Below are 12,564 nucleotides of genomic sequence, written 5' to 3'. Positions count from 1 at the left end.
GTCATTGTAGGTCTACGCATTTGTTAATATATCTAGTTGTTATAGATCGTTATTAATTCTCCCTTCACAGTTGACTTGTCGAAGCTAATGATGATGAAATCATTTAGCTCTTACAAAAAAAAAACGCTCATTAGTAAACAGGAAATTGTTCATCATTTATGATGATAATTGTCGAAAATTAACGCCTTCGCATTTAATCAGTATGAGCATTGAGCCAGATAAAAGCCTTGAAAAGCTATTGTGTCCATTTTATCCGTGCACAAACATATTCGCCATAAAAATTACCGTAGCCGTTTAACGAGAGGCTTTTATTGTTCCCATGAGAACTTGTACTTTTATACAAATATTACCGAAAGGGTAAAAAATTGTGCATACACATTAAGCCATGGCTATCTTTTAAAATTAATTGAACTACGATTCCAGTAATTTACTGCAAGAATCTTGAGAAATTGGATTTCAGCAAACTCGGGCGGTGCAGGGACTAAAGGGTTAACAGGATGGAGGATGCTCATAACTCGTAGTTATTTGGTTCGTGCAGCAGAACCGATGAAACTATATTAGCTCATGAGCTATTGCGCTGCTGTACTAACCCGCGTATCAGGAATACAAAACCAACGACAAATTTTACTCCACAACATACCCCTGGCTAGGTCGGCACAGAGCAGTGAATAATGTAGATGATACTAATAGGGCAAGACTTTTTAAATTAAAGTTTTTATAACTATATTATAACTATAGTTTTTTATTTCAAAGTTATCGGGTGCCGACAATTGGAAGGGTAACAACGCAAAGATAATGATTTCAAGAAAAAACACATAATGATGTAAAAAATACATGAACAACTTGTGTGCTAGTAAAGGAGCTATAAATCAAATTTTTCTCATAAAGGCATAATTAGTCACTTTTATTTGAATGCAAAGAAGTTGAAATTCGTTAGGCCTAAATGAAAAAAAAACGCAAACTAGCAGAGCAAAATCATGTTCGAAATGTGGTTAGTAGATATTCAATTTAAGAGTGGTCAAAAGTGTAGTCTCGAATGACCCAATTGAATGCATTAATAGCTAAAACGAAACCCTAGTTTGAGAGGATCAGGGGAAAATGCATGAATTTGAATGCATGTTAATGAAATTTAATGATTTATTTAGCTGAAATTGGCCGGGGAAAACCTGTATTGTTATTATTATAAGGACTGTAGCTGGTTTTAAAAATTTAATCATAATAAGTTGTAAGTTGTTTTTGGTTTGTTTGTTAGTTTTCTAATTGTTTGTTAGTTGGAATCAATTTTTTTAAAATTGTATTACTAGGCCTACTTTTTTGTGTGTGGGTGGGGTGGGGGGGGGGGGGGCTTGGGCTGGGTGGTGTTGGGTGTCTGTTTTTGGTTAATTTGGTACTTTTAATTTTTAATGCTTGTTCAGCTCATATACTATGCCTATGGTAATTTTATTTTTGGATTATGGTAGTTTCTAGTAAAATGTTTACTTTTTTCTTTCTAAGTTTGTGCAGTAAAATGGGGACCATGGCACCGACAAGGCCGATTGGGATAATTAATAAGAAGGGGAAGTAGGGACAAGGTGGGACAGCTGTGGGTTTACATGTCAAGGTATTATGCGCAAAGGAATTTTGTATTGTTTTCTAAGATATCGTTTATTATTATTTATTTGTTTAACCCAAGGGCCTTTTAACTAAGGCGTTTTGCCCTCCCTCGGGCACAAAGTGATCGATCTTTTGATAGAGTGATGCAGATAGCTGCGATAACGTAAACCCTCACGGATCCTCCCGACATCGTAGCCTAGCCGGAGCGCAATGCAGAATGGCATGCTTTGTGCACATAAATTTATTATCCGTGCACATCGTAGCTCTATGGTGCACATCAATAATTTATTATCCGTACACATCACTGGTGCGTACCGTACCTAACTAGATGTAGACTCTTGGACAAGTCGTTAATGGCTTGCCGCGGTGAGATAGTCGAGTTGTACCGCGGGAATCGCGGGGAGATTCGGAATAGAGTCGCAACGCTATCATCGCCGCAGATATTAATGACTTCTTCACAAGTCTACCCTAGATGTTATGTTGTTGTTGTGTACGTAAGGACGGCGGCGAGGACGTCACACAGACCACAGACGCAGCATGGACATCACTGATCAGTTTTTTTTCATTTATCAACAATAGCATGAAAGTGTCAAGAAAGATTAGAAAACTGAACAAACTACGTCCGTTATCACACACATCTGATCAGCTGCAGAGCTAGCTGCACACAGTGAGTTTAAGTTTGTGCAGCAGAAAGCCTGTGCTGGCTAGTTAGTTAGTTCGGAACCATTGGTGGACCATCTATCTGGAGATTCATCTATCTACACTGTGGAGGAGGGGTACTGTCTGTTTGGGAGGCCGACGCGGCATCACTATTTACCGGCCACACTTTTGCTTTGATCTTGATCATCATACCAATTCTACCTCCATGATCATACCGTCCGTATTGTGATGTTTCCCTAGCTAGTTAGCTAGGCCCAGACTGAACCTACCTGAACGAACTGGGACAGAACAACCCATATCTCGGCCATCATCATGGGTATGAAAGGGCGACAGTTTCGTTTGCTCCTTTGGAAGAATTTTGTTCTGCAGGTATGTTCTCAACTGTTTTAAATTTATATCAGAAAGTAATAAAAAAAAAATGTGAGTTTTTATTATTGAGAAATTTGTGTGGGAAAGTTTTCCGTGACGCCACCACTTTTTCATTCGATATGAAATAATATAGTTTATAGTCTCTAATTTACCTCAATGAGATATCCCTTTTTGTATAAAAATGAGTGAAAAAGTGGTGGTGCCAAACAGAAAGTTACCCAAAATACCTATCGAAAAGGCTTTTATTTTCCCATCTTTGCAGGAGGTTGATGATTTTGGTGTCATAAGCCCCAAGTAAGATCCCCATCAATTCACACACTTCTCTGCCAGTGTCCGCTATAATACAAATAAATTACTTTCTATACCAGACAGCCCCCAAGGAGATGAAGAGAAAATTTAAAATACTCTTTAATAAAGGCAATGACTTTTATTACTATTGATGCACATCTGAGCTACATACAAAATACGGTGTCTAAATTGTAAGTCATTTGTGAGTAGATTTGAATAATGTCTGGTACAATGACTTGCTTAAATCTTAAGTTACCACTTACATTTGAATTCCTCACACTACAGTAGACAGTTGCTACAGTCACATGACTCGGGAGAAGCTTTTGTATAGCAACCTCCAGATGAGCAAACCCTGGTACCATTGTTCTATACACATCCATTCAGAATTGTGTATGGGTGTTCACCGTCTCTTCCGTAACTACGCAAAAGTTTGCCCCGAATCATGTGACAAAGCAACTGTCTACTATAGTCTGAGGAATTCAAACTTAAGTGGTGACTTGTGGTGCACAGCTTGAAGCCTCGTTCATACACGTTATGTACTTCATGCGAATCCAAAGCAAACTTTGATGTCACAGGGCTGTTTTTACAGCGAGTGTTCCACAGGAGTTGAGTACTAAGTAAACTGGCGCAAATTATTTGTTGCGAATTTGTGAGGTCATAATTCAGATTGCATTACTCACAGTCACAGCCTAAGGAGTGAACCGGCCTTATATCAGCCCACCCTCCCTACTTTTGGAACCCCCCCCCCAATCACACACACACACACACACCCCCACACAGAGATCTTCTCTGATATTAAAACAAAAATAGTTTACATGTTATTCAAGGTCTCCTCTCCCCACTTACATTGTGTGCCACTGGGCACTAATAGATATGTGTTTTTATGACTGAACACTGTCACTGGAAACTTCAGAAGAAACGTGTCTTGTATTCTGTTACCATAGCAGCAAGATAAATTTGTTTTGAAGAAGTCCTTGATCAACTGTAATTTATGTTTTTTTACTCTGTATACCATGGGCAGTAGTGGGCGTTGTATTCAAGAACTCTTTGTTGCTGTTCTCATATGTAATGGCCATTACGCCTATTTTATGATTTATCATAAAGCGCTCACATATTCAGCACTCTGGCCCTGGTTCGATTCCAAAGGTGTGCGAGGTTTTTTTCTGGGCCTGCAGTTTTCCTTTTCTGGAACAATCTTACTCTTTCAATCTTATAGTAGAATCTATAGACGATGTGACCTGTGACATCACATGTTTACAATAGAGCCACTAAGCCTGGACTTCCTGCAGGCACGATTTGTACACAGCTCAATGGAAGAAAACATCAAATCTTATATTTTATGGAGATTGCACTGTCCAATTCTTTTCAATATTTGATATGATGTAAGGGGGCACATCTCAAAACTTGTCCAGCTTTTACTTTCATAACTCTTGGATTTATGTGGAATTTATGGCACAAAATGTCAACTTTCCCATAGGACCAGTGCAGTATCTTGCCTGCCAGACTAGCCAAGAAATGTAAAAGGTTGTGTTTATTGTAAAATGAAAATACCTCATGCTGTGTTTGATCTGTGGTCGTAGTATTAGGTTTTTATGTGGCTTTGCTGCGTTCGAAAGCCTCGTAGGGACACGCCCTCAGTTTACCTTCTCGGCTGCAAGTAGGGATTTGTAATCAACCAGGGAACAATTTTGTCTCCCAATTTTTGGTAGCTAAATATTTAGACCTTTACAATGTTGTGTGAATGGCAATATAGAGTAGAAAATTAAGATTTTTGAGTAGCAACTGATACATTTGTGTAGCATTTTGCTCTGCTAATGTAATAAAGGGAACTCGTTCGCTATCAACCTCCCTCATTACAATTTACATTGTCCCTTGATTGTCAATGTAATGATGGAGTAAGCAAAACTATAAGAGTAATTGAGATGAATTGTCAGTCACCATTAGTGATTTGTATCATGACATCACGCTTTGTTTTCTCAAATAGCAATTTAGATCAGTCGGCCTTAATAAGATCTTTGTGGAATTCAGCCCAGATAAATCACAGAGACAATGCAGGCAAATTGCCTTCCTGTCCACAACCAGTCAGAGCCGCATGGTCAGAGCCTGATGTAATGTGCAATATAGTTTTACTTTCATTACAAGTTATTGTAGGCCTACTGTGCTTCAATTTTGTTTTACTGTACAGATAAATTTGGGTGAGCATTATAGTCAACTTCCCCCCCCCTCCCTCAATGATATGTAAACGAAAGTTAAAGTTCATACACATTTTGTAGTTCAGATGGCTTTGAACTATGTAGAAGTACGTACGTATGCCCCATATGAATGGGGCCCCGTGTAGAAAGTAATTTAATGATACAACTTTTAAAATAAAAGTGCTTAATAAGTGCAGTGCTTGAACTTTATACAAATGATTCTAAAGTCGAGCCAGTAAACTCATGACTGGACAAGTATCATTGGTATTGTGGTTTTCATCTGAGAACAAAAACAATTGTGTAGTTTTTATTATCAAAAACCAATTATGCTCAAATGTTGACTGTTGGTCTGATATTCTCTTTTAACTTTTAAAAGCAGTATTATGCATGTTTTAAAATGTTTTATTTTTACTTAGGAAAATGGTATCTTTTGTGGCAGAAACTGTCTGAAATTCTCAATAATTGCTTTTGTGTGTGATAAAGTGAACAATGTGGTCAACTGTCATACAATGTTTATGTTTTTTTTTTATCCATTAACACACTTTTGATTTCAATTAATACAGATCCGACGTCCTATTGGAACCATTATTGAACTGCTGCTTCCGTTTTTTGCGACATCCTTGCTGCTTATGGCCAGGTAAATATGCACTTAAAGGCAGTGGACACTATTGGTAATTACTCAAAATAATTGTTAGCATAAAACCTTTTTTGTAACAAGTAATAGTGAGAGGTTGATGGTATAAAACATTGTGAGAAACGGCACCCTCTTAAGTGCCATAGTTTTCGAGAAAGAAGTAATTTTCCACGAATTTGATTTCGAAACCTCAGATTTAGAACTTGAGGTCTCGAAATCAACAATCTAAACGCACACACCTTCGTGTGACAAGGGTGTTTTTTTCTTTCATTCATATCTCGCAAGTTCGATGACCAATTGAGCTCAAATTTTCACAGGTTCATTATTTTATGCATATGTTGAAATACACCAACTGTGTAGGCTAGTCTTTGACAATTACCAATAGTGTCCACGACCTTTAAATATTCAACCCCTTGTTTAAAATTCAACAACAACTTTTAATAATTATTCCGATCCTATTTTTCTGGTTTTTATCACGTGTAATTTTAACATTTTGATACTGTTTCTTAAAATGAAAAATGTGGAAAGTTTCTACAATCTTAACTGATTAGTTTCAATCTGACACTTGATTCGATTGGAATTGTTCCAGTGCCAATCTTCCAGAGAAATATTGCAATCTGATCTGGAGAAATAAAATTTAAAGACCCTACAAAATATTTTTGCTTTATAAATGATCGCCAGAATGTAATGGCTGGGAATTAATACTGTACTTATGTACCACAGGTTAAAGATGCTATGTCAGATTTTTTGCCCCAAACATTAAAAAAAAAATTTTTTTGAGTGAACGGTATTTGAAAGAGTATCACCCGCTCTAACGAAAAAAGTTGAACTTTTACTTAATGGCCAGGAACCATGACAAAAATTTTAAACGATTCTTAAAAACACATTAGAATTGGTCCTGTGATATATTGTCGGGATCCCGGCAAAACTAATTTTGAGCACTTTAGTTCACTGCTACTAATAATTGGCGGACTTTTTCGAGCAATGGCTCAAATGAAAGCTTGTAACTTTGTCGACCCCCATCAAAACACCTATTGAATTTTAAATCAAAATTTTTGGGTCAAATCGGCAAAAATCTGACACAGCATCTCTAGAGGCCAGTGAAAATGGCATTGGGTCAGTAATCTCACAACTGCAATGTAGAAAAGTCTGGCAGGCTGGTGTTTTTCACTTAAAGAAAGTAAAACAAACATTGTTGTTCACTTGTTGTTTTTGAGGTTCATCAATACAGTATCTTCCTTTTGTGTAAGACAAACGAGAAGAATTCACAATGTGAAAATGTGTTGATGATTTGATGATTTTGTTCTTGCATTGTATTAAATTGGTCTTGTAAAATAATTTCTGGTCCATAGAAAATCTTTGAGCTACAAACCATGATTTAATGTAAGTCCCTAAGCCTTAAATGTCAGACCAGTGTGCGTTTTAGTCGCTGAAAATACAAGACAAGCAAAATTACCACTTCATGTTTTTGTTTTTCTTTAATATCTTTCCATTTTTTGCCATTTATTTAAAATGCGATTGAATTATGGCATATATTTATAATAATTGAAAAGTTCTGTGAGTATAATTGGAATTGATCCATTGTATTCAAAAAACAAAAGAGAGATGTGATTGAACTATGATATTTAAAGATCTGACAGACTATGGGCAAATTCTGGTCTAACCTTTACAGAAAATTTTAATAATTTATTTTTCTTTTCTCCCTTAGACTTCTCATACAATCAGAGGACCTCTGTTTCAGTAAGTATTGCTCGTGGCTTGTACTTGTTGTTTTTGCCAAAATGTGGTCATAATGAAATTGTAACAGTGTCACATGTACATGTACAGTGGTGTTTTCGAGGAAGTACAGTGGTGTTTTCAAGCAAATCACTTGAAGCAACTCAATTACCACCCTTGAGTCCGAGCGAGGGGTGTCGGTCGGGTGTTACATTGTACATCATTTTGTCCCCCAAAATTCCACCCAATCAATGCCTTGTGAGGAGTATTCATGCATAAAATCTGACCTCTGGGATTCAGTGTCAAAACCCAGTTGTAGTTGCCTGACTGGGAACTCAGATATTCCGCCCAGCCAGCACAGAGGGCTGATGATAATGAGTCTCAGTCATGGTCAACAGTGTACAGGTACATGTATTGAAAACAAGAGGATGGAACTTTTTTCAGAGAATGCTGAGAGGCGGGCTTGATAATTCATCGAGGTGTGGGCGTACTGTAGTTACCTTCATGCCCCTGGTCATTGCCTAGATGCCCTTTGGAAAGTTCCTGTATACTAAATTTCCCCCAGAAGTCGCCCTTTACCCATAAGGAATCAGGCCTGAAGAAGTGAGATAAGTCTCCATCTTTCAACAAGAGACTCTTAGCCCAATTTCACAACGTTCAGACATGCTTACCACAGAATTCTGTGCTTACAGCTATCTATGAAGCGTGTGGCTCTAAGAACTGTAAGCGCAGAGCTCCAGGCTCAGCAGTGCCATAAAATTGGGCCCTGTTTTTCGTTAAAAGCTACTTCTCATGAAAGCGAACAAAGCGTGCTGTTTGAAATGTATTTCTCAGAGCCCTCCTCCCTGCGAGAAATAATGATTACACAACTTCCATCTATAATACATGCATTCAGGGTTATTGAAAAACAATCCAATTTATATGACGCACTATTTACTGAGACTACATCACACTCTATAGATTGGACTGTTGACAGGTACATGTGGCTGGGCAAATGTAGGTCTCATGGGGCCAATTTCATAAAGCGGCAGCGGCGGCGGCGGCGCCGCTTTATGAAATTGGCCCCAGGAGACTTACATTGTAAAATAGATGTTTACATGATCTTTGATGCACTAGGCTCAGTAAATTAAATGTTTCTTTGAAATTTTGGTTGTACACTCTGTTAAAATATACTTTGGAACTGCCTCTAACCATCGGGTTATCTTAGTGGTCTGCTTTAGCAAGGCAAAGATTGCAGGTTTGAGCCCTACCCTGACGCGTCAGGATTTTTACACAAGACTTTGGAAAGTACATACATGTACTAAGAATACAGGGTTGCTTTAAAAAAAATACATTATGTAATCAATTGTGTAAGGGCAAAAACAAATCAGTCATGACTGCCACATATTTCAACATTTTGCAATAAAATCATGCATTTTTGCCGAGGCTGAACATTAGAACATACAGTACATGGCTTGCAAAGTTTATTGTCATGCTGGAGCAATGACATGTTGCTGTTTATTTTGTACACTTGTGTACATTATAACAAGTAGCTTCTAAATCATATTGACGCACACATATTTTTATAAGCAAATTGTACCAGCATAAATTAACGACTCTACATCTTAAGGGACCCATTAGTAAAACCGATACAATAGTTGCGTTGAGTACATCACTCAGCATGGCATCAGCAGAACACAACTCCTTACCAGTTACCGTGCCGTAGGGCCTAAGGCTTCTGTGTCAGATAGCTTCCCTGTCATTTCCAAAGCAAATTGGACTAATGACATCCCTGACTAGCGGAAATGTGTAGTACGTACATGTAGGGCCTACATGTACAGGTAGCCTTGTCCAAGGCTCTTTACGCAAGCACTGTCCTGTTTTGAATTCACGTACATGTCATTTTCAAGGAAACTGAATCTGAAAACCTTAAACAGCAATAAGCTGATTTTGGTTGTTAAAATTAAGCACATTATGCTGAAAATTGTGCACTGTTTGTCACTCTTTTCTCCTGACTCCTGGCAATGGATTCAGCTCGCATTACCACAGGTTTGCAGTTTTTTTGTAGGTCTTTGATACATACATGGTTGATTACACAAAAACCTCTGTCCGTGACTGTTTTGTCAGCTCATACCAATCTTGTGTAATACCTTTCAAAAGTGTATGGAGCAGTCATTCAAGGTTCTCTTTTTGTCTTTTGGGGAGGGGGGGGGGGCTAATTTGATTTCTTTACATACCATTATTTGTAAATTGACCTATTGACACATTTCATCAGACATTGTGCTTTTTGAGGAGATGGTGTGTTACAAACATTGTTGTGCAACAGGTATTTTCTGTGTGTGTGCTACACAAATGCACGTATACACGCTTACAAAATGGTGCAGTGTGTCTTTCCCCATTGTTGGGGTTTTTCCCTCCCTCATCTAAAACTAAGCATTTCATCTTGATTTCTATTCATCCTGTTATTAAATGGTGTTTGAAGCTCTGCATGGTGTGGAGAATAAGAGCAACTATATATATAAATATTAATAGTAAATTTGCAGGTACAACCATGGGTAAAAACTCTTTTGAAGGAGTGTTGGCTCTGAAAAGAGCAAGTTTGGTCTCGACGTTTCGAACAGTATACTCTGCTCATCTTCATTCTCCCATGGTTGTTCCGCACGTTTTATATTAATATTTATGTTTATAGTTGCTTTTAATCCTGTTATTGGCGCTAATTGTATCTATACTATAGTTGAATGTAAATGAATTAGGTTATACCGCTAAGAAATCAGCATACAGTGTTGTGCAAATTTTACACGATTATGCACTCTACACAAATGTTTACACTAGCTCCCAACATGTTGGGCATCGAAGCATGCAGAAGTTGCCCATGATGTTGGTGCTTTGTGTTACCCATGGTTTTGGGTACTTTTTCTTATTGGTTTGAACTGACTGCATGCAATTTGTCAAGATGATCCGACTTCAGTGATTTGCTTGAACTTGTCTTTTCTAACAAACATTTTGTATGTTTTGTAGTTTTTACCAATGTAAACACGTCAATTTAAGTCTTTTAAAGGCAGTGGACACTATTGGTAATTGTCAAAGACTAGCCTTAACAGTTGGTGTATCTCAACATAAGCATAAAATAACAAACCTGTGAAAATGTGAGCTCAATCGGTCATCGAACTTGCGCGATAATAATGAAAGAAAAATCAGCCTTGTCACACGAAGTTGTGTGCGTTTAGATGGTTGAGGTCTCGAATTCAAATTCGTGGAAAATTACGTCTTTCTTTAAAACTTCAGAAGGAGCCGTTTCTCACAATGTTTTATATCACCAACCTCTCCCCATTGCTCGTCTCCAAGTAAGGTTTTATGGCAATATTTATTTTGAGTAATTACCAATAGTGTCCACTGCCTTTAAATTTTGCGTGTAATTTTGGAGACATTTATTTGGATTGCGGTAACACCATATTGATACCTCACCATGCAATGCCTCAAATTTTTGAAATGTTAATAATAAAACCTAATTGAGTTGAATTGAACTGAATTGAATCGTGTTCCTTTTAAAAACAAGCCATAATTTCATTCAATATTTATCTGAACTTTCTGTGACAAATAAAGCCAAGCATAAGTATTTAGCATTTTACTTTTTCAAAATACATAAAAAAAAAAGAAATACAATGATTTGCACTGATTCCCTGAATAATGTCCAGTTTAAATCTAAAGTACTTTTCTGTTTTGTTTGTTCACCAGCAACCTTTGAGCCAGGATTCTCCAGTCAAGAAACGTTGAGTACTGCGGAAATCCAACAGCTACAGTCATGCTTTGTTAACGGCACAGACTGCCCGGAACTGGCTTACTTTCCACAAAACAATCTTAGTAAGTACCACTGCTGGTCCCCTCACTCCAACTTGCTCACTTTTACTGACAAGTCAAAGAATTTTGATAGTGATTTCAGACTTTACCTAGAACATTTGAGACTTCACCTGGAACATTTAAGACTTCACACAGAACATTTCAAACTTTACCCGGAATATTTCAGTCTTTACTTGGAACAATTCAGACCTTATTGGGAACATTTGAGACTTTACCAGGAATGTTTGCTACTAGGAACATTTGAGACTTTACTAGGAACATTTGAGACTTCACCTGGAACTTTTGAGACTTTACCAGGAATATTTGAGACTTTAATAGGAACATTTGAGACTTAATATGGTCTTGGATCCAGTGTAAATTTTGAGCCCGGTCAGGCATTTCATTCAAAGTGCTGACCAATGTTTGACTGTGTTGTTTTTTCAGCTGATTTGTTAATGGCAGGAGTAGCACTACAGGTGCAAGTTCCTCTCTCACCCTCGAATTTCACCTCGGAGGAAGAACTGGTCAAGACTGCAGCTGAGGATCTCAATCTTTACTATGCAGGTAAAGATTTAATTTTTTAATATTTTTGGAAGAGAAACAGCCTGGACAGTAAAAACATTTCAGTTCAGTGATTTTCTGTTTGGAAATTCACCAAATGTTAAAGGGAAGGTACTCGTTTGGTAATTACTCAAACAAATATTAACTTAAAAACCAACTCGGTAACGAGCATTGGAGAGCTGTAAATACAAAACATTGTGGGAAACGACTCCCTCTGAAGTAACGTAGGTTTTGATAAAGAGGTAATTTCTCACTCAAATAATAAAAGACTTCTAGCTTGAAGTCTTTTATTCCTATCTGAAAGCACACAAATTCGTCGAACAAGGGTGTTTTTTCTTTCATCATTTACTTGCAACTTCGATGACCAATTGAGCCTTAATTTTCACAGGTTTGTTATTTTATGCCTATGACGGGAAATACCAAGTGAGAACACTGGTCTTTGACAATTACCAAACGTGTACAGTGCCTTGAAACTGGTTCCTTATTTCTCAGCCATTATATTTGACCTTCCAATGGATGCAACGACGCTTCCACCAAATGTGACGTACAAGATTCGTCTGGCGCATGACCTGGTGAGTAGAGAGACATGGTACACTGAGCGAACCTACCCAAACTTTCAGCTGGTCGGACCCAGAACGTACAAGTGAGTATTGAACAGTAGGGCAGTTTTGATTTGCCAGTCATGCTGCAGTAGTTTAACCCATCCCTTACCATAGATAACTACACATCCCTTAC

General features: G+C 37.7%; 1 protein-coding gene across 2 annotated transcripts in view; it reads left to right on the top strand.

The window, feature by feature from the left end:
• The first annotated feature begins 2,124 nt into the window (after positions 1-2,124).
• Positions 2,125-12,564, top strand: part of LOC117289086 (ATP-binding cassette sub-family A member 3-like) — a 51,095-nt gene continuing 40,655 nt past the window's right edge. Inside the window, exons 1-6 of one of the 2 annotated variants that reach the window (XM_033770034.1) lie at positions 2,125-2,622; positions 5,666-5,739; positions 7,445-7,476; positions 11,167-11,292; positions 11,713-11,832; positions 12,322-12,472. In XM_033770034.1, the coding sequence (XP_033625925.1) occupies positions 2,566-2,622; positions 5,666-5,739; positions 7,445-7,476; positions 11,167-11,292; positions 11,713-11,832; positions 12,322-12,472 (560 nt within the window). In that variant the 5' untranslated portion in view covers positions 2,125-2,565. Of the gene's footprint in view, positions 2,623-5,665; positions 5,740-7,444; positions 7,477-11,166; positions 11,293-11,712; positions 11,833-12,321; positions 12,473-12,564 lie in introns of those variants that run through there. The other variant, XM_033770035.1, reaches the window with a different exon arrangement.

This window comes from Asterias rubens, chromosome 4 (genome assembly GCF_902459465.1).
Source record: "Asterias rubens chromosome 4, eAstRub1.3, whole genome shotgun sequence".
NCBI lineage: Eukaryota > Metazoa > Echinodermata > Asteroidea > Forcipulatida > Asteriidae > Asterias > Asterias rubens.
This window is presented reverse-complemented; position numbering and strand designations above follow the sequence as displayed.